At 41.5% G+C, this 27,052-nt stretch overlaps 2 protein-coding genes across 2 annotated transcripts; one reads left to right on the top strand and one right to left on the bottom strand.

Moving 5' to 3' along the window:
- Window positions 1-5,119: 5,119 nt before the first annotated feature.
- On the bottom strand, window positions 5,120-6,754 carry LOC123987998. Its single transcript, XM_046286569.1, has 4 exons — window positions 6,551-6,754; window positions 6,081-6,443; window positions 5,404-5,983; window positions 5,120-5,319 (listed from the first exon to the last, which is right to left on the bottom strand). Exons 1-4 carry the CDS (start codon window positions 6,752-6,754, stop codon window positions 5,120-5,122), a joined length of 1,347 nt encoding a protein of 448 aa, XP_046142525.1.
- Window positions 6,755-11,310: 4,556 nt separating this feature from the next.
- On the top strand, window positions 11,311-12,741 carry LOC114882098. The gene is made up of 4 exons (XM_046286570.1): window positions 11,311-11,441; window positions 11,544-11,740; window positions 11,866-12,662; window positions 12,712-12,741. The coding sequence occupies exons 1-4, from the start codon at window positions 11,311-11,313 to the stop codon at window positions 12,739-12,741; spliced, it is 1,155 nt and encodes a 384-aa protein (XP_046142526.1).
- Window positions 12,742-27,052: the final 14,311 nt, after the last annotated feature.

Raw genomic sequence — 27,052 nt, forward strand, 5'->3', positions numbered from 1 at the left:
GATTGTTTTTCTTTATTTTCGCTGTTTTTGGTGTAATTTGTTTCTTTGCGACGCGATAATGCAGTAACGCGGTGCGTCCTGCAATCTGCGCAATCTGCGAGACTTATTCGGGTTGATTTTTAAGTTTATTTTTTATTTTTTCCTTATTATGTTATTGATTTACTTTTGTTAGGCTACTTTACACGTTTAAATTTAATTTATAATCATATTTCATTCTATTTTGTACTACAACTTAGATGATGTTTTATATATGTAATATATTTACAATCGTAGTATTAACTTATTTCTTTAATTATTAATAAATTAATTTTTGATTTTGGCTCGTCTGGGAGTTTATCTGTTATCCCTTTTATTTTAATTTTAGTATAACTATGTTCGTTCATAGTATTGTACACCAGACTTATCTTTGGTGGTAGGTCTGATGGTAAGTATGGTTTTCTAGGATGGCGCGGCTGCACGATGGACAGTTCTGCAGTCGGTAACTGGGTAACGAGCAACTGGCGCGTGGTAGGTAATACTACGCGGCAGATAGTATGTTTGTGGGTAACCGTTGCGGAGTGAGCGGCCGAGTATTATTATGTGGTAAATGGAATAGTTGCTGCTGGTAGTATCTTTGGGGCTGTGGTTGGTTACCAACTAGACATAGCTTTGCAGCTTATTGTCGAACAATCCTGCGCGCTTTACTTTGCATGATGTGTTTTCCTTTCGGCACTTGCCCAATTTTGGTTTACTAATTGTCTTTATTTAATTAATAATTTAATTATTAGTCAATGTAACAGAGTTCAACGCAGTCTTGTGTGGCTGATTTAACTTGGATGTTTGATTGTTTACTCTAATATTAATATTATACTTCCCTACGTAACTTACCTTCTCTCCCTGAAGTTGTTAACTTTAACTTCAACTTAGTATTGTTAATTATTCTAACGGAATACTCTGTTTTCTTGTGCATTTTCTTTTTCTACTCTGCTTTCCTTTGGCACTTTTGCCCGATTTTGGTTTACTTCGTGTCTTTATTTAATTATTCAATGCAGCAGAGTTCAACGCAGTCTTGTGTGGCTGAATGAACTTGGTGTTTGATTGTTGCTGTAATGTTTACTATTGTACTTCCCTAACTAACTTATCTTCTCTCTCTGCTACATTTGCTTGTTTTATTACTCTTCCGCCCACGGCATTGTTCAGTTTAACTTCATCTAAGTATTATTAATTATTAACCACCCACATGACGTTATTGGATCTCAATTAGTCTTTACGGGACTTGGGAGCGGGTAGGTTTGACTGGAATGCAGGGAGTTAATTTAACTTTTTGCAGTTCCATAATCTAAGTTGAATTTATTCTGATTGTTTGGCGGTAACCGTTCCTTATTACATAACGTTTTTACATTCGTACAGTATCGCCCGTAATTTTACTGTACTGTTTGGGTTGTTGGTAATCTTTTATCTTTATTATTATTTTTTAGTTTCAGTATTAAGTTCTTTCAGGAATAAGCTCATAGGGTCATGACGATGTTGCTTTTGTAGGATCTAGCGACATTTACATCCTGCAGTGCGGCGTGTTACTTGTCAGAAATGTAGAGATTTAAATTATTCTAATATTCAAATATATTAATATTCTAATACTGGGATGGCGGTATAATAATGTAGGGTGTTATGATAATTGATAGTCTGATAGTTTTTGTAAACTATATTTTGCTCGATTTGGTTTCTGTATGATATTCCTTGCATTCTGTCAAAGTTGCACTCTTTCTGTCGATTATATTGCTTTATTTGATGTATGGTAGCTGATGTGTAGCCTGAGTTGCTGGTTAGGGGCGCTGTTAGGGGCTTTGTGTATGGGTGGAACAAGTCATCGAGGGTTGCAGCCTAAGAAGACGTAGCACGGTCAACCGGGTAAGGACTTGCCTGGTACCTGGCCGTGCTGAAGAAAAATGGCCTGTCCTCGTGGAAGGACAGGTGGGCGTGATGACTGCAAGGATAAGCCACATCATCATTCTCAACCTACCATGGTGGACGAAGATTGGGGCGATCAACCGGGAGAAGCGAAGTCCCGGTTCCTGATCGTGACCGAAGAACAAGCCCTGTCCTGGCAAGTGCCGGAAGGTGAATCGGGGCGCGACCACCCGTTGAGTGGGAAAGTCCTCCGGTTCCTGGTTGTGGCCGAAGAGGAAGCCCTGACCTCGCAATTGCAGGCTGGTGAATACATGACGCGATCACCCGTTAAGCAGGGTGCTCCGGTTCCTGGTCGTGGCCGAAGAAGAAGCCCCGTCCTCGCTTCGCAGATGGATGAAGACATGGCGCGATCACCCATTGAGTGGGAATCCTCCGGTTCCTGATCGTGACCGAAGAGGAAGCCCTGTCTTGGCAGGTGAACACATGGCGCGACCACCCGTCGAGTGGGAATCCTCCGGTTCCTGGTCTTGGCCGAAGAAAAATCCTGTGCTTACGCGGTGCAGGTTGAAACATCCTACCGCTTGATCGGAGGTGTAACGGCGTGGATCCTCAACCTATCATGGTCGCCTAACGCATGTCAGATTGAGGGTAGACGAAAGCGTATTTGAAAGCTAGGGAGCTGAAGGGCAGTTGCGGCTATCGTTGGTTCATGTTGGATATCCTCTGAGGATGAAACGGTTCTGGCGGCCTACGTTGGGGAGAGGTTTTTAGTGGGTAGTGTATCAGGCCGCGGATGCCCCTTCTAGGCGCCGCTAGGTCACCCCTTCTGGGCTGTGACCTCATCTTTTGTGCTCACCCTTTAGGGTGCTGCCATGTTGCCCCTTCTGGGTTGCCTCTTTGGGTTTGCCCCCACCAATGGGCGCCAGGTCCCCCTTCTGGGGATACGAGTCCCACACTGCCAGGGTCCCCTCTAGCCGAATAGCGCGAACAGGGGGTAGCCTGCGCGTGCGTAAATGCATTTTCCTCTTCTGTCAAATCAAAAAAAAAAAAAAAAAAAAGTGTTAGGTTAGGTGGATTCCCACTGAAGGCTCGGGGCCAAGAACACCGTCCCGGGCCCGGACAGCATCTCCGGCCGCGCCTGTGTTATCGCGTCCGGCGTCCTAGGTCCGAGGCTGTGCCGCCTCTTCAGCGCCGCGTTGGTGCAGGGGGTGTTCCCCTCGATATGGAAGGAGGGGCGGCTGGTCCATCTCCGAAAGGACGGACGGCCCGCAGACTCTCCCTCTGCGTACCGGCCCATTGTGCTGTTGGACGAGGTGGGAAAACTCTTCGAGCGTGTCATCGCCAAACGCCTCGTCCACCACCTGTCGAGTGTTGGCCCCGATCTGGCCGACACCCTGTTCGGGTTTCGCGAGGGTCGCAGCACCATAGACGCTATTCAGCGGGTGCGCACCCTCGCCGAGTCGGCCACGTCCCGGGGTGGGGTGGCGCTGGGCGTCTCTTTGGACGTTACAAACACGTTCAACATCCTGCCCCATGGGACGATACGGGGGGCGCTGGTTCACCACAACGTCCCCCCGTATCTGCAGAGGATCATCGGGGCCTTCCTGGATGGCAGGTGGATACCAGGGGTCGGAAACTCCCGTCTACAAGAAGTCTAACATTGACTGTAGCGCCATCTACTAACCATCCGTCATGAGTGTACTAAAAGTAGACATATATATATATATATAAGTATACTATATATGTCTCTGATATATATAGTACTTCTCAGACTGATATATATATATGTATATATATAGAATACTAAATTTTGGATAGTCATAAAGTGACTGCTAAAAATCATAGATTTATGATTTAGCCGATTTCTTATCTGTAAATCATAGATCTGTGATTTAAAGCAGCCACCTGCAGGGATAGAAAAATAAATTAATAAATCTGAAATGGTATGAAAATTATAATATATTTAAAATGAAATTAAACTGTCCTGTTACTACGCAATACATTTTTCTCGCCTTTTTTAATCGCTTCTGTATAGATTATGTGGGTATTTGTATTCATGCTTCGCCTTCTCTTTAGCAAAGTGTTTATAAATTTGCACCACGCCGTTACGACGATAGTGACTAATTCGTTCACATAAATATCGGTTAAAATATTGCCGTGTTGGGCACAATGAAAAGAATAATTAACATTAATTAATAAAATAGTTTTTAATTGCATTTTTAACTGCTGCGTATGACAAATATTTGGCAAATGTTGCAACAGGAGCTGATATGTTTTTTTAAAGTTATTTTGAACGCTGCTATTCTGCTCCGATACTGCTGTACAGCAATCAGCGCACATTCTAATTGATCGGTGTCTTAATACTTTATAATTTGTCTGGTTTAAAAAACTGTCTCTATTGTCCAAGATTGGAAATAAGTTACCTGGTGTGCTCTGGTGTAACATGTTTTCAATGGGATATTCCTGATTATGGTTTGGAGTGCCAGTATTTAGTGTTTCAAGTGTTAACAACAAATTGCCATCGCAAATCGTTTCGCAATTTCCGAAACTATTTTTCGAACTTAAATTATTGATTAATAGTGTTTTAAAATTGCTTTTGAAATGTTTTGCTGTGGGATTCGTGTATCTGTAATTTAAACTGCGGATGCATCCGAAAAAATTTTCAAGTGGATCCTGATTTAAATATCTGGGCCTGAAGTACTTGAATCCTAATCTTTGCAATAATTGCCACAGGGTTTGAAACCCGCCAATTGTTGCTTGCCAATGTTTGAGTACTGGGGTCGTATGTACAGGGCAGTGAGTACTGATGCTGACAAAGCGCATTTCAGACAATTTCTTTATTGCACTACCCCAAAATTCGCCATGGTTGGATTTTCTGGTAACTATACTCCGGAGCTCTGTTTCGGGCTTTATCGAATGACCATTAACCGAATCGAATAGCCTGTCGAAAAATAACGCCATTTCCGCCGTGTCATGGCCTTGCCTTACCGGCATTCGGAGATGGCCAATCTCTGTCTCCATTCCGCCTACAAGTAAAACAAATGTTGAAAAAAATGCACTATAATCATTAGTTTAACAGTACAAAAAAAAATAGAAAAAACACTTACTATCAAATTTTGTGTGGTGGTCTATGAATCCTGCCACAGATCGACTCAAAATTTGTGTCGCGTATTTGACTTTCATTTTCCTGATTTGAAAATATTGAAAATATGCTCATCTGTGAGCTTCGGCATCAATCGACATATAGATTTTGAATAGATATCCATTTTATATGCCAATTCAATAATTCTCCATTGCGCAAAGCGCCGTTCATTTCCTTCTTAAAAACTAATTCTATATCTTTATTTAATAGATTATTTCTGATCCCCTTCATCAGGTGAGATGGATCGTATAGCGGACAAATTTCAACTCCAGCAAGGTAGATAGTGTTACCTACAAAATATTAAAATACAATAAAATAAAGAAATAAACATATGTCATACAAGGATGACTGCTCCGTAGTACATTAGTACTTACTATATTCTACTTTGTCCTGCATATTTATCCTTGTGTCTGCTTTTAATTGGTTAATTGCAGCCACGTTTGTTTTTCCCTGATCGCATATAAGCGCAACAGGCAAGAAACCACTATCCACTACAGACTGTATTATTTCTGTAATACATTGTACTAAATGTGCGGTACTTGCCTGATTTTCCGTAAAATAATATGCAACAGGGAACTTCCACCCGGTATGTATACCTCGAATCATAAATACCAACGCATGATCTGCGTATTTCATCGTTCTTATAGTCTGATAATCTTCAAACCCCACGATACAGTCCGATACTGGATCGTATTCAACGTGGGGTTGTATTGCCATCTCATCAAACATTACACAACACACTTTATCTATGCTGCTCATTGTTGTACCTTTTTCCTGCAGTTGTCGACATATGAATTGATTGCACCCTGTATTGACATTAATTCTGTTTAAGATCTGCCTCAATGATCTTGCAGACGGAAGGTGAAATATACTTTCTAATAGTCTGTAACACCTTCCAGACTGCTTGTATAATGCCAACGCAAGAACTTTTTCTTTCATTGTAAATCTTCTTCCCTACAATAATAAAAAAATGAAGTAATTAAATGAAATATTAATGAAAATAAAGTATGAAATATAATACAAAAGCAAATATAAATATAATTTGCCATACTTGAGGTTTATATTCAGAATTGCGAAATTGCATGCTAAGAAATAGCTGTTGAGGTTTAGAAAGAGTAGACATAAGCTTTAACAATACTGTATTTTCAGTACACTTCTGAGCTTCTCTTAACCTTTTTCTGTACCCAATTAATGTTTTGGATACATTTAGCTGCTTTCTTCGAATTTGTGTCGCTATGTTATACAGCCGCGCAGCCTTCAGTGTTAAATCGATTTCAGAATCATTATTCTGTAATAACCGAAGCCTCTTACGTTTGGGTGTAGAACTTATGCTAGGGCCAGCTTCATAAGAGATATTCTTATTTTCTGTAAGGACATCATCATTCCTTTCCTCATGTACATCTTCCATAATATTCTAAAATATATTATACTCTTATACTTTTTAACCAATAATAAATAAAAAATCTTCTTTATAACAGTAAACTGTGCTGCTTATAATATTTTGTACAGTGCAATACTTACGTGTTGTGTATGTATATTTAATGCCACATCATGCACTGATGCATTTATACTTGGATTTTCTTCAGAATATCCATTTAAATTCAACGATGGAACAACGTTATCTTTTAATTTTCGCTGTGCATATCCCAATTTATAATCATCCTCAGCAAAATGCAAATAGCAAATCCTGAGTTTCTTAAAATCTTTCAGACTCGACACATCCATTCTAAATGGAATAACGTTTTTCCATTTTTCGAGCTGCTCCGAATTAGATGGAAAGCAATGGCTTGGCACATCGTGCCGTGATAGGCAACCTAAAACGCAGCACGCTTGAACCATTTTATGAATCACCTCAGTTATGCTCAGTTACTAATAGGAAACACTTTTAACAACACCACTGGACTCCACCAAAATGGACGCTATGATGCTATGACGCTACGACGCCAAACCACGCCAAACGACGTCAATGTAGGCGGCGCTGATTGTCGTCGTAGTAGCGCTATCTACGTACTGTCCGTCATCAGGGAACTAAAACTGAAAAGCCAAGAAAATCAGTGAGAGTTTCCGACCCCTGGTGGATACAGTACACGGGCCGGGGCGGTACGCAGCACTGGAGGGAGGTCGACCGCGGAGTGCCCCAGGGGTCCAAACTGGGTCCCCCCTTATGGAACCTGGGGTACGACGAGGCGCTGCGGGTGAACCTCCCGCCCGGGGTGTGGGCCACGGTATTCGCAGATGATTGCTTCCTGCTGGCCACCGGGCGGGACTGGTTGAGGACCTGCCGCCGTGCCGAGGTGGGGGTCGCCATCGTACGAGGAGTGATCCGGGGGCTGGGTCTGGCGCTGGCTCCCCACAAGAACGAGGCCATGTGGTTCTTCGAGCCTCGGCGTGGGGTAGCCCCTCCGGCCCAGCTCTGGCTCGAGGTCGACGGGTGCTGGATCGTGATCGGCCGGAGTCTTCGGTACCTCGGCCTGTATCTCGACAGCCACTGGCGGTTCGATGTTCACTTCGACCGCCTGGCTCCCCGATTGGAATGCGTGGCGACCAATCTTGGCCGCCTTTTGCCCAACCTCGGCCCGGGAGTGAGGGTTCGCCGCCTATACGTGGGAATCGTCCGGTCCATAGCCCTATACGGGGCTCCGATATGGGCCGGCGATCTGGCGGTCAGCAGGCACAGCTGCACTCTGCTGCGGCGGTTGGAGCGCCGGCTGGCCATCAGGATCGTGCGGGACTACTGCACGATCTCCTACGAGGGGGCGATATTCCTGGCGAGTCTCATCCCACTCCGGTACCAGGCGGAGGTCGAATTCAGTACATACTGGTATTCGCGAGGCCTCCGCCAGGCCGGGGAGGACCCGCCGGGGCCGACGGTCGAGAAACATCGGAGACAGGCCCGGGTGGTCGCGGCGGAAAGGTGGCAGAGATCCCTAGCAGAAGGGGCTACCGCCGGAGGCCGCGCGCGCCGTCGGGGCGGTCCTGCCGGTGTTATCGGAGTGGCGGGCCCGCGGCCATGGCGGCCTGTCGTTCCGGGTCACGCAGGTGCTCTCCGGACACGGGGTGTTCGGGGAGTTCCTGTGCCGGAGGAACAGGGAATGGACGCCCCACTTTTGGCTCTGCGGGGCGGCGCGGGACACCGCACAACACACGCTGGCGGAGTGCCCGGTGTTTGCGGTGGCCCGCCACGCCCTGACAGCGGAAATAGGGGAGGAACTCTCGCCGGCAGGCGTCGTGAGACAGATGCCTGCCGGCGAGACAGAATGGAGGGCCGTGACCTACTTCTGCGAGGTCATGGCCCTCAAGGAGAGGTCCGGGCGGGATCGTGAAAGGTACGATCCTTTCACATGTTGGGATGTTGGGATCCGCCGCCGTAAGGAGTGCGGGGGGAGGGGGGGGGGGGCGATGGCGGCTTTCGCTGTTTGCTCCCCCGGCGCGACGGATGCGGGACGGGGTAGCGTAGCGGGAGGGCCCGCGTGCCCTCCCGTCTCCTGGGAGAGATTTTTACGGGGATGTTTCTTGTGGGGGTGGGAGGGGTCGCGGTGTACCCTCCCACCCCGGACGAAATGAGCCCTGACCCCGGTCGGACTCGGGGGCGTGCGGGTGGGGAACCCGTTCTCAATCGGGGGCCCCGCTCCGTCCGCCTCTGGGGGGCCCGGTGACTCCGGGCGGAAAGTGGAGTTTCCCTCCCACGTTGGGAGCCGAGGGAGTCCCCCTGGTGGGTGGCCGGCTACGGCTCACCGCAGCCCACAGGGGGACGACTCGGCGGGCCGCAGGCGCCCTGTTTGGGAGCCATTGCACGCGGACCCGGGGTGTAGCCGGCACCGGAAGCCGGCGGAGCGAAGTGCTGCGCCCGATCTTCCTCGCGGGCGGGCGGGGGGTTGCTCCTCCACGTAGCCTGTGAGGAGATCGAGGCGCGGGGACTGCAGGCGGTACGGGCTGGGGAGCCCGGCCGCCATTGCATGCAGTCCCCCCGCGATGGAGCCGGCACTGGGTGCCGGCTGGGGGAGTTGGCACTCCCCCGGTGAGGGGCGCCTTCAGCGCACGGCGTGGAAGGCTCCGGAGTTATAGTAATCAGGTCTGCCATACGCCAGAGGAGGTCGCCGTGGGGTTTTAGTCAGTAGGAATCTGACACTCTCCTGCTGCCCCCCCCCCCCCCAGGGGCGGTCTAATGTAAGATTTCCCCACGAAAAAAAAAGAAAAAAAAAGGTGGATTTCCGCTCGACGCGTCGAGGAGAGCGGACGTGTTTCGTGGTCGCTCCGTGGTTAGATTTGCAACGCGGTGGATAGCGGCTTAGTTATTCGCGTTTTTTGGTAAAATCGTGTTTATTGTGTGTTTGGAAGTGCTATTGTGTCGTTTTTGATTAAATAGTGTATTAATTTATTATTAAACATTGAAAACGAGGTGTGCGTGTTATGCGGCATTTCGACTTCGTGTTTCCGGTGTTCGGGCTGATAATTATAAACATTAGACGTTATTTATGGATAATTCTGAATAATTGTGAACGTTCCGTAGTGAAATTCCGCGTTTTTTGAGACATTACGTGATTAATTAATGAAGACAACGCATGCAAGATCTGACAGGTTTTCAAGATGGCCGCCGTAGTTGAAGAAGGACAGACGGTTGCACGCGCGGCCAGGGCCTTAGATAGAAGAGGACAGACGATGTAAAATTCGGTGAACGGTTTGGTTTGGTGACGTATTACTTTTATTCCTTTATTGCGTTTTTGCGTTTTTATTTCATTTTGTTTATTTTGTTTTGTGTTGGTTGCGCCGGTTATTAAGTGTATTAAGTGTTTTGTGTGAAGTGTATCGATATTTTATCATTTTTATCATCATTTGCATTATTAATAAATTCACTGTGATTAACACTGTTGATTTCATACATTTGCCGGTGTTTGAGAATCCGCTCAGCCATGATGGCGCTCACGGTCGATCGATTTATCGATCGGGAGTCGACCATCTAGGTGACGCGTAAGCAGGGGTCTTCTCGCCGGCTCGCGCGCAACGACGCCATTATTGATCATCGATCACCGCAAGCAACAAGTGCTCATTAGATTTGTTCAAGAATTTCTCTAAGTGCAGTTCAAACAACAGATCAAGATCACCAAAACGCTCACTGTCGACTCAGGATCTATCGCAATTGTGCAAGCGAACAGGATCACCAGGTAATGTTCACCTACAAATAATTCATTGAAGCGTGAGCCGCCAACCACGTGTCGATCAAGCACGAGATCACGGGCACCATCACAGCCGCGGGCCGAATTAATATAATTAACGGCGCTGAGAAGCTCGCCTTTCAAAATTGTAAAAGCATTGTTCATGTAACACCAAGCAGGTGACAGATCAAATCAATAATCTATATGTCTCGACTCATGTAAAATCATTGTTCACGACGAATCACTGTAATCGCAATTTGAAACTCATTCAGACGGTTCATTTTCTCACAAGAAAATTCAAAGCGGATCATCCTAACGATCACACATTTGTATTGTTTGCTCAAATGCTAATTGTCAGATCAGCGTGTTCATTTCATTTTGTCATTGACTCAAATAAATCAATTTGTGAAACCGACCCAGCAAGTGTAAAATTCTTTCCCAGCGCAATCCATCCAGGATTTCCACCATTCCTGAACAGCCGGGCATATTGTTTATGCAATTCGCGCTATATATATATATATTGATTGATTATTCTATCTTTCTTTATGGTATTTTATTCTGTCTCATTTATTTTAATTTATTTTAATTATTCGTAACAGTATAGTGATATAATGCGTTTAATAAATCTGCGCAACTTATGTATCGTTAGGTGATTTAATCGTGATCAAATAGTCTAATAGTTGAATTGTTCAAGTTATTTATTGTTTGTCGTATTCACCGCTGGTATTTTACTTTATTTGCTATTTTCGGTGGTTTAATATCAGTTAGTTAGTTAGTTATTTATTTAACGCTTCTCTTTCGAATAGGAAAGATGACAATCTCCAAAGTATAGAATTTTTTTATTTATTTCTAAAGTACAGATAATATTAGAGTCGTCTATGTTAAAATATGATTTTTTTTATTCTGCTAAATAATTAAAAATAAATAATAAAGATGCACAATTTTTAAAAAATTCACGTGACGTGAAAACGCTCTCTGATTGGCTCATGCATCAGTGACGTCAGAAGGCATATAAAGTACCGCTATACCACGCTATACCTGGCTATACCACGCTACACAACGCTACACCACGCTACAACCAGTTATTATTTGTTACTTATTATTATTTGTTTCATATATTAAAATAAAATGATTGAACCGGGATTCGTGAAAGCTGATTCAACAAATTTACCGAACATCGATGTGTTTATGGTGGCTGAATTTGTTAAAAACGATGATAGGTACAATGCAGCTGAGATACGATTAGTGAAAGCATCATTGTAAGTAATAATAAAGTACACATATTGATCAATAAATAATTGTAACGTCAATAACAATGATTTTAATAGCTTTTAATACGCTCAAAAATATTGTGAATATAGATCTAGTCGGGAAAGTTACGAAGATAGTGCAATAGACTACGTTTGCTTACGGAGAGAGTCGTCTATCTGCACAATAAAAGGAAAAATATGTCCAGAGCACCGAGTAAAAAGTAAGAGATATGCAGTGACTTTGGTGGTAAATGAAGCAGATGAAAGTATAGAAGAAGTCAATTGTGAAGATTGTGCTGCATCGCAAGGTAATATCCTATATTTCTTCTTAAAACAGTAAGTTATGTATTGTCAGACACGTTAACATTGTTTGTATTAATATCTGTAAAAATGTTGTATGGTATATAATATATAACTGTCTTTCTTCTTTTAGGAGGATGTAAACATGCATTAGCATTTTTGATGTGGCTCCACCGCAAAAGTGAGCAGCGTTCTCCAACAGAAGTGGAATGCTATTGGAATAAACCAATATTGGGAACAGTTGGGACAACAAAGAAATTTGTAGAAGCAACAGAATTGTGCAAGCAAGAAATTCCGAGCACTGTTCTACCTGACAACTCTACATTCTTACAAAATATTTTAAAGAAAGCTGAAGAAAAGCAGATAGATAGCCAGCTATCGAGACACAATTTCGAAGTATTAGAGCGAGAATGTTATTCGCTATCATTACATCATTTGCTAATAGCATTCCTTATGAATGGAGGAAGTGCTGCCAATGATTTCATACGATTTGCTATGTCAAAAATGACAGCACAATTGATTTCTAAAACGGAAGTAGAAACAAGGCAGCAAAGCGAAAGTTCGTTGTGGTATGAGCTCCGCTATGGCAGAATTACTGCATCTGTTATGCATGAAGCAGCTCATTGTAAAACTGCAGATGGGAGTTTCACCAATAAAATTCTTGGTGCAGCGAAGAAATTTGACTCGGCCTTAACGCGGCGAGGAAAAAATGTAGAAAAGACCGTGATTTCAGAAGTAGAGAAATTAATAAATAAAAGATTAAAGAAATGTGGTATTATATTGATACCACAATGCCCAATGCTAGGAGCCTCTCCAGATGCAATGGGAGAAGATTTTGTGGTTGAGGTGAAATGCCCCGGTTCAGACAAAACGTTCTCCCAATATATAGCAAATAACGAAATAACCTCTAAATATAAAGCACAAATTCAAGTACAAATGTTTGCTACAAAAACAAAAAAAGGATTATTCTGTGTCGCAGATCCAGAATTTGAAAGAAGCAGAAAAGTAAATTTACTATGGGTAGATTTTGATGAAAGTTATACATCAGATTTAGCAAATAAAGCAATAAGTCTTTGGAAAGAAAATATTTATCCCAAAATGCAAAATTCTAGTTTAAAATAAAAGTTACACAACTTTTAATAAGTATAAATTATTTTTGTACAAAATAAAATGTATCATTACAAAGAAAATAATTTTCTTTTCTACCTCACTTTACCATTACCATTCATTTCCAGGTACTAGGAGATATAAGTAACAAGATATCTTTGTTTAAGGAAAAAATAATATATTTACATAAATTACATTATTAAGACATAAAATAAAGTTATCAGCATTATCATATATCATGTATCAATAACTGGGTTTTGCAAATTGATTAAGGCAGATGCTATTTTTACTACTGAATCTATATATGGTATTGTATAATGATCAATAGTGGCATGTGGTTCCAGCAGTGCATATTCTCTAATTCTTCTGATCACTCTTTCAACGTGAATTCTTAAACTCACAATGCGTTTAGTTAATAATACTTCTTCTTTTGAAGATTTATGCTGAGTTGAGACAGACGGAGGTCGAACAAGTTCAATTTGTTTCCTTTGTAGGATTGTTTGAATTTGTTTGAATCCTCTATCCGCCATTATTTGGCATTTATCTGGCAACACATCCATTATTTTGCATTGATCAAACAACTCCACATCACTAACTCTGCCTCCATATCCCGTTGAAATAAATGTTATCAGTCCATCTGCTGATATACAAATCAAATACTTTAAGGTATTGCATTTTTTGTATTCTGACCAGGTCAGAGCTTGATGTAACGCATTCTGTGGTTTTTCAATTTGAATTTCAAAACAATCAATAATACCAGCAACTTTACTAAAATTTAACCTAAATGGTATTGGTAGGTTTTTTTCAAATTCTCCTTATCAGGATAATAAATTAATGTCTTTAGGACATGTGCAATTTTGTGGACACTTCTTTTAAATATTTTACTTGTACCACTTGCAGACAATCCAAATTGGTCTCCTAATCTTTTGAAGGTATCATTCTTTTTAATTTTCATGAGTGTCAATTTAATATTGTCACTTGGTATTTCAGTGCCTCTCTGTATATCTTCAATGATCCATAGCCATTGCTTCGTGATACCAATATAATTTTTGGGATCAGTCGATATAAAATAATTAATTAAGCGAAGAGCAGCTTGCTTCATTTCCAAATTTTGTTCCCCTGCTAAATCTGATAATTCTCCTGGTGATGGGTAATACTCACTATGACTAAGACTAGATTTGGAGGTAATAGTGGCAGATGCACTACTAGAAGATGTGGTAGGCAGATTTATTGGCGAACATTGTTTATCGACCATAATTGGTTTTGCTAAAAGACGTAAAAGGTTTAGCTGTTATTGCCTTGCTCCTGAAATGTTTTTTTATGAGAGTCTGCTCAGGTTCCTTATTTTTAATTACTGCAGTGACTGTTTCTGCAGTAACTGTTTCTGCTGTTCTTTCTTGAGGTGCAGGTAAATATTCCAGTTGTTTGGAAGATGGTCCTGCATCGGTATCAAAATTCGGAGGACAATTCTCATCTGCCAACATCTCTGCAACTGTTCTTTTTCTGTTTAATTTTACGAAGCCAGGTCGAGGTTCAGAACTTCTGGCAGTATTGCGACCAGGATGGCAATCAAAAATATGTGGCACCACACCCTGCTTCATCCTAATTGAACCCCCCATCAGTCTCTAGCGGGTATAATTTTCCATGTCTTCCTGTAACTATTTTTTTTATTATTATTTATTATTAAGCTTAAGTTTATAATCATAATTATTTTCTTAATATTTACGTTAAAATGATCTTCACAACAGTAGTAGTTTGAGTTTGTTGGTTGATATGTTCGATGAGCTGCCTTGAACCACAAATTCCGCACTTTTTCATTTCTCGGCACTTGAATAAAAAGTTTTTCTGGATTTTTGAGTTGTGTATTTAAACACAATGGTACAAAGCACCAACGGTACGTCTGTTGTTTACTCATAGTTGCAGATTTTTAATCGTTTCGTTAGTTCGCTATGTAAACGTATACGCTTTATTCGGGGTTATATGCCATATGACGTCACCGGCGAGTACGTGGTTTTACCGCGTTTTTGGTCGATTCAAAAATCATTATTTTTAATAATTTTTTTCTGTCATTTTTGCATTTAAAAATCACAAACAAAAAATTACAATAAAAACCAAATATAAACATTCGAATAAAAATATTTCTGAAAAATGGTATTCTTCCCTATTTTTATCGGAGCGTTCCCCCAACCGTACATATTGTTGTTACACTGTAATACTCATCTGCTTAAACCTATATTTAAACCTATTTAAACCTATATATATATACAGTAGTTCTGTAGTTCCCATAAGTCTTACTTACACATCTATTCAAATAAACTAAACTGCATACTGCTACTAACAAAAGATACAAAAGATACAAAAGGCGATTATCAAATCATAAAATAAAATACCATAAACTCTGATTCCTATAATTCCTGCGCGTACGCCTGTAAAAGAAAAACTAAATAATCTAAACTAAGCTACTGTAGCTCTAGCAACTAAATAACGCCGTAATTGCACAAGCCAAAAACTGAAGAGCAACTTATAGAGCAAACTAAAATAAAAATAGACCATATAATAAAGCACGCCTACATATTTAATGTGATGCCACATAAAGCAAATTAACTTAAACTTAAAGAATCTATCATTTGTGACTACTTGTCTTGATTTTATCTCTAGTTTTTGGTTTGCCCCCTTAGTCTTTTATTCTTCAGTCTTCGTTCCTTTTGTTTGCTCCTTCTTTCTTCTTCCTCCTCTGCTACCTCCCTGCGAGATTATCCTCCGTCCTCCTTGCACGTCCCTCTTCCGCTCTTCTTTCTTCTTCTCGCGCCTTGCTTCCTACTTTTGCAACCATTTTCCTTTCTTTTCATCCCACACCCACTCCTTGCCCTCTATCCATAACTTCCTATTACTGTGAGTAGTTGTTCTATGCGGATTCTAAATCGGTGGCGTCAGCATTTTTTGTAATTTGACACCACACCGTCAGCAGAAATATGATACCCCCCACCCCGACAATATCCACCCCTCTCCCCACCCTATGACCTTGAACTGAAATTTGACACCACCGTCAGCAGAAATATGATACCCCCCACCCCGACAATATCCACCCCTCTCCCCACCCTTTGACCTTCAACTGAAATTTGACACCACCGTCAGCAGAAATATGATACCCCCCACCCCGACAATATCCACCCCTCTCCCCACCCTATGACCTTGAACTGAAATTTGACACCACCGTCAGCAGAAATATGATACCCCCCACCCCGACAATATCCACCCCTCTCCCCACCCCATGACCTTGAACTGAAATTTGACACCCCAACCCCATGACAACCCCCCACCCCATAACCTTGAACTGAAATTTGACATCGTCAGCAGAAATATAACACCCTACCCCCACCCTCCATGACCTTGAACTGTTTGTTCTTATCGGAAGGTCACTTTTTCTACGTCTTGAAAATGATTTTTTCTACGTCTTGGAAATGAGTTTTTTGTTGACGCAGCAAATCTGACACTGCAATTCGTGACTATAGAAGGTAGGGGGTTTGCTAAAGTTTCAAGCATACGCAAAACCAAATTGACCATCACCGCAAGCGCATCGTTCGCGAGATTGTATTGTGAAAAGTGAAATATGTATTCTCAAAGTTCCAAAGAGTTTTTTTGCCAAAGGAAGCGCCCCGCAAGTTCTACTCAAGAAGAAGAGGCACGCAAAAAAATGACAAAACATCAGGACGACGTGAAGTAAGTGTTCGAAACACATTTCATTTAACGCTGCTGGTATTTATTTGTTCCAATAACATATTTAAACGGTATTTATTTGTTCTAGAATCGCACCACAATTATCATGTCGAATTTTGGGTCGAAAATATCCATTGACGGATTCTTGTACAAAGCATTTGGAAATCGGCATAAATATACTTGGCGACAATTTCTACCCGCAACTCATATTATCAGACAGCCGAAACAACCGCCTGGAGCTGAGCATAGTCACGTGGTCGCTGATTGTAGCCGAAGCGGACAACGTATGCAGCTTCTTTGACGATTCAAAAGATACACGCGACAATATTAATTTTAATGATATAAGTGTTGAATTTGGAGTGCTATATGGCGTAAAAGTAATTAAATTGATTAGCAATGATATATGTATGTGCATGATGAAAAAAACATTTGAGAAAATGGTAATTTTAAATGATTGTATAATTGAAATGCATAATGCATTATATGATAAACTGTATTCGGTGGAACAAAAATTTAAAGAGTTTGTTGCATTAGTTCGGGGATACGGAGATGTAAAAGTGCATGCAGAGGTTGTGCAGCATATCAAAGAAACTGATATTTATGATCCAAATTCAATTATCGATTGTGAATTAGTAGCTTTAGGTATTCAGGCAATAATAACAGCTGCATCAGCAGCATCTTAACAGAGAAAAAAGGATTATGTTACAAATTATGTTAGAAATTATACTTTAATAAATCATAATGTATTGCATCATTTGCAACTTCTCTCTCTACCTATATAAACCCAAACATCCCAGGAAAAATTTCACTTCCTATACGATAGCCGTACGATGTGCATATGTAAATTTGATCTTCGAATTAGCACAAAAAGAATTCGCACCAGATTGGAAAATACTTTTGTCTGCGCGCGTTGCTGGAATATTGTTAGCCAAAGAAGAAAGTAATGGCACCGCGGAAAAGTAACAAGAAGAAGAAGACGAAGTCGCGCAAACTTCCAGTTGCAAAACGTGGGGGATTTCTTCCAGCACTTGTACCTATTTTTGCAGGCCTTTCAGCTTTGGGCACGGTGGCTGGCGGTGCAGCAGGTATCGCCAAGGCAGTCAACGATGTATCTGCAGCACGGAAAACATTAGAGGAAGTGAAACGGCACAATCGTGTTATGGAAGGACATGGACTTTACCTTGCACCATATAAACGGGGAAAAGGAATTAAAGAAAAAAAAAAAGAAGCGCTTCGGCAAATTGTAACGCTTCCAAAGGGCGCAATGACAAATGTACAGTTATATAACTTTGCACGAAAGTTGAACTTTCCATATTTTCGAGGTGTTTTCATGCGTACAAATTTACCCTCTAAATCGTTCTTAAACGAATGCGGTATCGTGAATTTAGATAAATCGGAAGGTCCTGGTACACACTGGGTAGCTTACGTAAAGCGGGGTAATTGTGTTAAATATTTCGATTCTTTTGGAAATCTGAGACCACCGACAGAGTTAATAAACTACTTCGGAAAGCATGTAACGATTTTATACAATCACACGCAGTATCAAAAATTCAATACGAGTGTATGTGGACAACTCTGCTTGCATTTTTTAGCTGGAAATGTATAAAATAGTTTCAATGCACATAGTCTTCACAGTTGCAAAGATGTCGTTGACGTTTACGTTAAGCGGAAAAAATTCTGTGCTTAGCACTGATTACTTTCCACCTATAGACTTGAAGGATGATAATTACGAACTCGGACTCGTTGATTTTCAAGCTTTCAACACGATACCAAACGTTGACTTTACAAACAATAAATTTTACTTTGATGCCGATGGTGAGATTACTGATACCGGATGGTTCATATGAACTCGAAGCGCTAAATAAATACTTGCAAGAGAAAATAATGGACAAGACAAAAATCATTTTATTTCGTACAAATAACAGCACTTTGAAAAGTGAAATATATAGTGATTATACAATCGATTTTACCAAACCAAATAATATAGGATCGCTTCTCGGGTTTTCTACATATCGCATATTACCGCCGGGGCAATGGCACGAGTCGGATATACCCGTAAATATTATGAAAGTAAATGTGCTGAGGATCGAATGTAATATTACGACTGGCGCGTATAGCAACGGTCAATGTGTTCATACCATTCATGAGTTTTCACCGCGCGTGCCACCAGGATATAAAATTTCGGAAAGTCCTACGAACGTCATTTATCTTCCAGTTATCGTGAGAGCCATTGATCACCTTAGTATACGCATTACCGATCAAAACGATAATCTGATAAATTTCCGTGGAGAAGAATTGACAGTGAGGCTTCATATTAGGCGGTGTAAAAAATAACATGAATATAAACATAATAATCAATGGCCTGTTGAACGGCACGAACGGCTCGAACGGCCAGCGAACGGTTCGAACGGCTCGAACGGCTCGTTGAACGGCTCAAACGGCTTGCCGTTGAACGGCTCGAACGGTCCGCGAACGGCTCGAACGGCCCGCTGAACGGCTCGAACGGCTCGAACGGCTCGAACGGCTCGAACGGCTCGAACGGCTCGAACGGCTCGTTGAACGGCTCGAACGGCCCGCCGAACGGCTCGAACGGCCCGCTGAACGGCTTTCCGTTGAACGGCTCGAACGGCTCGAACGGCCCGTTGAACGGCTCGAACGGTCCGCTGAACAGCTCGAACGGCATGCTGAACATTTTACGGCAGCTGCAGTAAGGATAATGATGTAAAAACGATAACAATTATACAATCATTCAGTAGAGGGAATATATCCAAATCGGACACATCGCAAGAGCACATCGTCAAACGCTCCGACGACGCCACCGTTTAATATACGTTATATATCCGTTCATTTAATCGCCTTTCAAGAGAACAAGCGGCACTTATGCTAAACATTACTAGAAATAATGCTGTTGTACACAGATGCTAAAACTCAACCGATCAACAATCCGCCGAATGCATTATTGAGCACCCCGTTGAACGAGTTGCTAAAAGGATCGTTAGAAAATGGATGGAACCAGAACTTCAATCACAAACGCACAAATTGTACTTGCAGCAGCAGCAATTACCACGGTTGCAGGAATAATAATCATGTATTAAACGGTGATGACTCTTTACAATCATTTAGTAAGGACAATATCTCCACACTGAACACATCGCAAGATTTGAGCGACAAAAACACGCAATTTCTGCAATCGTTGGGTTTTGTGATTAAGAAACGAAAATGATGGACCCATTGAACATTGCCAGTTTACCGATTTCTGACGATCGAATTACAAAGATCGAATTACATAGTTACAGCCCATACGCCAACACAACGTTCGGAAACAATGATGAAATACGAATTCCCATTCAACAACAAGATTTGTACACGTTTCCTAGTGAGAGTTACCTTTACGTCGAAGGAAAACTCATTCTCACGATGAGAATGTTGCAGGAACTTCAGTTGGACTAGAAATGAATTGCGCAGCATTTATGTTTCATGAAATTCGATATGAATTAAACGGCGTGGAGATCGATCGTTGTAAAAACGTTGGAATAACAACTATGATAAAAAATGGAGTATCGTTGACAACGACAAAATCAAAAATGCTTGAAAACGCTGGTTGGATAGACATACCCAATGCAGGAGGCTACTTTGACTTTTGTGTTCCTCTAAATATGCTGCTCGGTTTCTGCGAAGATTACAAACGAATAGTGATTAATGCGCATCATGAATTGATTCTGATTCGATCGCGAGACGACAAAAATGCTCTTTATGGAACAGATGGTGCAAAATACACGCTGCAATTATACAAAGTACAGTGGAGGATGCCACATGTCACGCTCGAAGAAAGACACAAACTTTCATTGTTGCGTATCCTTGAAAACGGTCAAACGATAATTATGAGTTACCGTTCCTGGGACTTATACGAGTATCCAATGTTACAAGCAACCACTAAACATACATGGAGCATTAAAGCAGCTACGCAATTAGAAAAACCGCGATATGTAATATTTGCATTACAAACGGATAAAAAAAATAAGCTCAATAGACATATCACCAAATTTGATGACTGCAAACTCACCAATTTTCGATTGTACTTAAATTCGGAATCATATCCGTATGACAATTTGAATCTTGACTTTAATAAAAATAGATACTCTGTCCTTTACGACATGTATGCAAAATTCAGAAAGTCATATTACGGAGCAATGTGCAGTAATGGTGATGACGGAGCTCTATACGATAAGATACTCTTTTTCGGCTACGGCCCATTCGTTGTCATTGATTGCTCGCATCAGAACGAATCGATAAAAAGCGCTACAATCGATGTAAGAATCGATTTTGAGTGTAGTGAAAACGTTCCTGAAAATACTAGCGCCTACTGTTTGATCATTCACGATCGTATCGTGCAGTACAATCCACTGACCAATGTAGTGCGCAAACTCTCTTAAGTGAAAGAGGGTTTATATGATCATTCCGCAGTAAAAGCGGTCATTTTTCGCCACAAATTCAACTAATCAAAATGAATGTACCAACATTCGTGGACATTCAAGGCTTCAAAAGCGATACGAACGAGTTTTTCGTAAAGGAACTTGCTATCTTCCAGAATGGGAATCGTGTACAATGTTTCATCTTTGCGCCACCATTTGCTAAGAAAAAATTGTCGAAAGCAGAATTAAGACAAATAAAATGGTTGACGCAAAATCATCACGGTTTTGAGTGGGACGATGGTACCGTGCCGTATTCATGCCTTCAAGAGTGTGCCACTTCGTGTTTGAAAGATAGTATTCATGGATCCGTATACGTCAAGGGCATTGAGAAAGAAAAATGGCTGAAGAAACTTTATCCTTCAGTCAGTCCAATCAATATAGAGGTTTTGAACAAAGATGACGATCTACCGAATTTGCCAACCAAGAGCCGGCATATTCAGGATGGATGGATGGATAAACATATGGCATGCATCGCGCACAATGGGGCATGTGCTATGAGAAACGTATCGATATTAAAAGAATGGTGGTTAAAAAAAAGGAAGGAGGAAGATGAAGAGCTGTGCATGGAACATTATAACCGGCCGGGGGATGACACGCACATAGATGGACCTCCACCGAAAAAGAAAAATTGTTACATTTGTCTTAAAACACGAAACATTTAATATCATTTATTAATTTTGTTCATTACTGTAAAATAATAAAATCTATTTAGTAAAAATATACTTTATGCGTCTTAATGTTGTTTTACCTAGAACGATTGTATGTGTAACGTTTGTGTTTCATATTCCAATGTAGGAGATACAAAAGGAATGATCTTCTATTTCAAAGACATGAGGGAGTAGGGCGAAATCCATGTTTACATGCAGACACGTGTTGATGTGCAATCTGGTACAGATAGAGAGAGCATCGTCGAGACAGACTTTTGGTCACGTTTTGCTTGGATGCCTCTTTGACGGCTTGCTGACGCGGTTAACATGAGGGGGTAGGGTGAAATGTTTACAGGTAGACACGTGTCGAGTGCAATCTGATACAGATTGAGCGAGCATTGTCGAGACAGACTTTCGGTCACGTTGTTGCTTGGATGCGTATTTGATGGCGCGTGTCCACCACCACCGCGCGCCCGCCGCCGCCGTCGCCCGCCGCCGCCGTCGCCCGCCGCCGCCGCGTTGCCGCCGCGCCGCGGAGAAAAGGGTTAATCGCGGTTAAAGCGCGTTATCGCCGCGGAGAAAAAGGGCTAATCGCGGTTAAAGCTCGTCTACGGCCGCGGTTAAAGCGCGTTCACGACGCGGACAAGCAGCTTTTCCGCAACCTATAAAGAGGCTGAATCATTAAATATATGGTTATTATATAGACGATATGCGTTTCGCAAAGCAGCCCCTGTCTATCCTTATTCTCGATTTAGACGAGAGGACAACACGCATGGACGATCGTCGGCGACGACACGGGCCCCTCTTGCCGAATACGATACGTGGTATAATTTGCGGTCCATCGAACTGCGGTAAAACGAACGTCGTAATCAGTCTGATCGAGAGCCCGAACGGTGTAAGATTCAATAACGTATATGTATACTCAAAATCATTGCAACAACCAAAGTACAAATATCTCGAACGAATTTTGACAAACGTTCCTGAAATCGGATACTTTTCATTTTCAAATAATGCCGAAGTCGTGCCACCGAACGAGGCGCTGCCCGATTCGGTGTTTATATTCGATGACGTTGCGTGCGACAAGCAAGACGTGATAAGAGAATATTTCGCTATGGGTAGGCACTCGCGCGTGGACTGTTTTTATCTCTGTCAGACTTATGCGAGAATACCGAAACACCTAATTCGCGCCAATGCCAACCTTTTGAACGTGTTCAAACAAGATGGCACGAATCTACACCACATTTATAATGATCATGTAAATACAGACATGTCGTACGAAAACTTTTGTAAATTGTGCGCGCAGTGTTGGGAACAGAAATATGGTTTCGTAATAATCGACAAGGACAGCTCGATGGAACATGGCCGTTACAGAAAAGGATTTAACGAATTTGCCGTTTTCTGAAACATTTAGTCCATCGATAGAACGCTTAGCGAGTAGACGTCTTCTCTTTGCAATGAATAATAGTAATATTAAAGAATCGAGTAAAGTTGCGAATGCTATAGCTAAAACAAGCAATGCTATACGCAAAAAAACGCAGAGCTCTCAAATCGGAGAGCATCGACGAAGAGAGAGTCATCGAAAAACGATTGAGACCCGTGGTAGAACCGCTGGAACGAATTATCGAGAATATATCAGCGGTATCGCCACATTCAGACACGATCGATATAAAATCCGAGTCGACATTCCCAACTTTGAATATTAAAGAACCGCAAAAATTGACGTCAACTCCTTTTCTTAACCCTCAAAGCGCACAAACTGCAAGAGCGCGCATTTATTCCGAACCTGGTACATCTTCGAGTGAACAGACGGTGGATGTGACGAAAGATCGTGATGAATCAATACATGCCGTTGAAACGTACGGCGACAGCGACGAGAATCTTAATGTTTCTATGCAGCGAATTTTGGACAACCCTAGCGAAAACGTACGTAGCCATTTCACGGAAAATTTAGGGCCGTTGGCAGCTAAATACATTCAATTACTCTTCACCGATCGTGAGAAGAAAATAGATGACGTGTATGGAGTATACGTACAACGCAACAAATTAATGCTTGGAAGTTCAGTTTTCGACGTAAACAAAAACGACGATGTGATTATTAATGGGGTGAAGTACAGAGGAACAACTGGTTTGTACGAATTACTATTCATGAGAATGCCTGATGACACCTTGTTCAACGATGCTGATTTACACAAATACGCGGAAATATTAAAGTCGTCGAACGCTCATAGACGCAGCCATATCTCGTCGGGGCTTGTGAAAAGTAACAAGGGTTACAAGTATAAATATATCATTGCAAAATTGCTTAAGAACGAGCGGCGTGGAGGTAATCTGATACCGTTCGATATGGTGGCTTACGATAACGCGGTGGACTACGTGCACTGGAATGACCCAAACGAGCTCGTCGATAGATTACGTCTTCTCGTATCCTCGAAATCCGCAGGACATACGGGGCATGACAACGAGATCGTTTCTATAATCGAAGAACTTCGAGAAGCTGGGTTGATTATAAATTGATGCGTTCGTAAAGCATGATGTTAGTTTACAAACATGAAGAAGGTGAAGAGCAATCATATCACGGGCGAGAAGCTACAGCTGGTCAATGAGTTGCACGCGCCGGCGAGACGTAACTTTAGACGTAGATGAGTCATTGTACGGGGTTACGATGATCTCTGGCAAGCGGATCTCGTAGAGATGCGACAGTATGCGCGAATCAACAATGGCCACAATTACATACTCACCGTCATCGATGTCTTATCTAAATACGCTTGGGCCGTAGCAGTGAAAGCGAAAAATGGAAAAAACGTTACGGATGCATTTTTAAACGTTTTGAATGATGGAAGAAAACCAAAAAATCTTCAAACGGATAAGGGAAAGGAATTTTATAATGCAGAATTCCGAAATCTTATGAAAGAATACGATATAAATCATTACTCTACGCACAGTGTAATGAAAGCATCGATAATAGAACGTTGGAATAGGACGTTGAAAAACGAAATGTGGAAAAAGTTCACTCTTAATGGAAGCTATGCGTGGACAACCGTCTTACCGACGCTGGTCTCAGATTATAACAATAGAAGGCATCGTACGATTAGAATGCGTCCCATCGACGTGACACCGGAACACGCGGACAGACTTTTATCGTCCGTATATTCTAACATAAAGATTGCAGCTCCGGCCAAGTACAAGGTCGGTGATCACGTGCGAGTTAGTAAATACAAAACCTTATTCGCAAAGGGTTATACACCGAATTGGACAACTGAAATTTTCACAATTATTAAAATTCAACGAACAAATCCTGTAACGTATCTCTTGCAAGATATGCAAAAACAACCGTTGGTTGGCGGGTTCTACGAATATGAGCTACAAAAAGTAAAAAATCACGATGTATACTTAGTGGAGAAGGTTCTACAACGAAGGGGAAATAAAGTTTTCGTCAAATGGTTGGGGTTTGATTCTACGCACAATTCATGGATAGGAGCGAACAATATTTTATAATCTATATTTTAAAATGTTTGTAATTATACAGATTATATGAATAAATAATTTTTCGGCTTTATTTTGTGTTTACTTTTATTACAGGGGAATGCTATTTTATAAATGAAGGGAGATTGGTCTAAGAATAAATTATATTGATAATTTTGAATACTTTTTAATACGTAATGTAATACGTAAATGTAATACATAATACATAATACAATAATACAATTCGCTGGGAGGTGGAGGCTATAACAGACAAAATAAAACCCGCATTAGGTAAAATCTAATAAATTAAAAACATAAACGGACGGGCAACTCACATCAATCTCCTCCAACCGGCATCGGATTGCATTTATTGACCACTTAAATTTTCCGTGTATGGTAAACGTGGTGATACACATCAATATCTCCCCAAATAGGGCCCTCATCCATTTCCTCTCCAAACAGCGCCCTCAAATCGAATAAACCTTCATGATTCGGATTCCAACCTTCGGCCCACATTAACATCTGGCTGAATCGATGATCTGCTCGCTTCCGGCGCACTTCGATGAATCTTTTTATTGGCACTAATCCTAACCTTTCAGCTTTTAACAAACAACTAGTTAAAAATAAAATTAACACACCAAGACAAGTAATCGTTAAAGACTACTTACAATACTGTTCAATAAGTGCCCTAAAGGCAAGTAGTTCAAGTCGTGGAACGGTAGCCATCGTAAACTGATTAATGCGAAATGAATAGCGGACTGAATAGCGGATAATGAAAACTCATCGGTTTATAAAGCACCGAGAAAATATCCCCTCCAATCCTAATACATCCAAACACTAGACTTTCAGCATCTAGCGAAATTGCAAATTTGCAAGAACTCCGAGTCGGGCACCTCTCTCTCTCTCATGAAATTGCACGGTTCGCAAAAACTTGAACGTTGCAAAGAATAACGATTGAATAATTTTATTTTCATATCGCATTAACGGTTTTGCAATTTTATTTTCATATTACATTAATGAAGTAGGGGGGAAGGGCAAATCGCAATATGACATAGCCTATGTCCATCTTAAAAGAATAATCAGTCCAATAGTGCAAATTTCATTAAAATCCGTGTAGTCATTTAAACGTGAAGAGGAACAAACGATCAGACATTTTCACTTTTATATATTAGTAGGGATAAGGGCAGGGAAATAGGGATAAGAATAAGGAAGTAGGGATAATAGTTGATTAAAATTCCCGGGCAGAGTCGGGTAACGCAGCTAGTACTATTATATATATAAAGAGACAGCGTTTGTATGTACAGAAAAATTTCAAAAACTACTTGCCCGATTGATACCAAATTTTAACAGTAGCTTCCATGCCTTCTCTGGAGTGACATGGGCTATATTATTTTAATAAACTATGGAAACTATCGCATTGAATTCTGCTTATTCGTGTGCGATCGTCGCAACGCATTATGTAGTATGGGTCGCCGCTTTTCTACTGTTTCTGCAGGCAGCAATACCTACTTTTCTGAAATACTAGAGATTGATCACCAAAAAATAATACAACAATTATTACTTCAAATTCTTGAAGTTTTTATTTATGAGAGCGGGCGAAGCTGCGAATACATGAAGGCTTTGTATTTACTGACTCGCACGTGTTCGCTGGCCATGCATTTCCAAGTATCTTTATACGCATGCAGGGTTTCGAGTTCTTGCAAACCTTTTAATTTCATGCCGATTCCGAGTTGTTACAACATGTAAGATATCCGGCAGATTAATCTCAGATTGTGTTGGCGGTTTTCATTGTTAGAAATGGAGGGAGATGTTTCCCCTGTTTGCTTTATAAGCGTATCAGCGCAGCGTTTTCGTTATTCAAAATGAACTTCACAAACAACCAATTCCTTGCTCTGCAGGCGTTCATCGCCTCTCA

The sequence above is a fragment of the Osmia bicornis genome, chromosome 7, assembly GCF_907164935.1.
Source record: "Osmia bicornis bicornis chromosome 7, iOsmBic2.1, whole genome shotgun sequence".
NCBI lineage: Eukaryota > Metazoa > Arthropoda > Insecta > Hymenoptera > Megachilidae > Osmia > Osmia bicornis.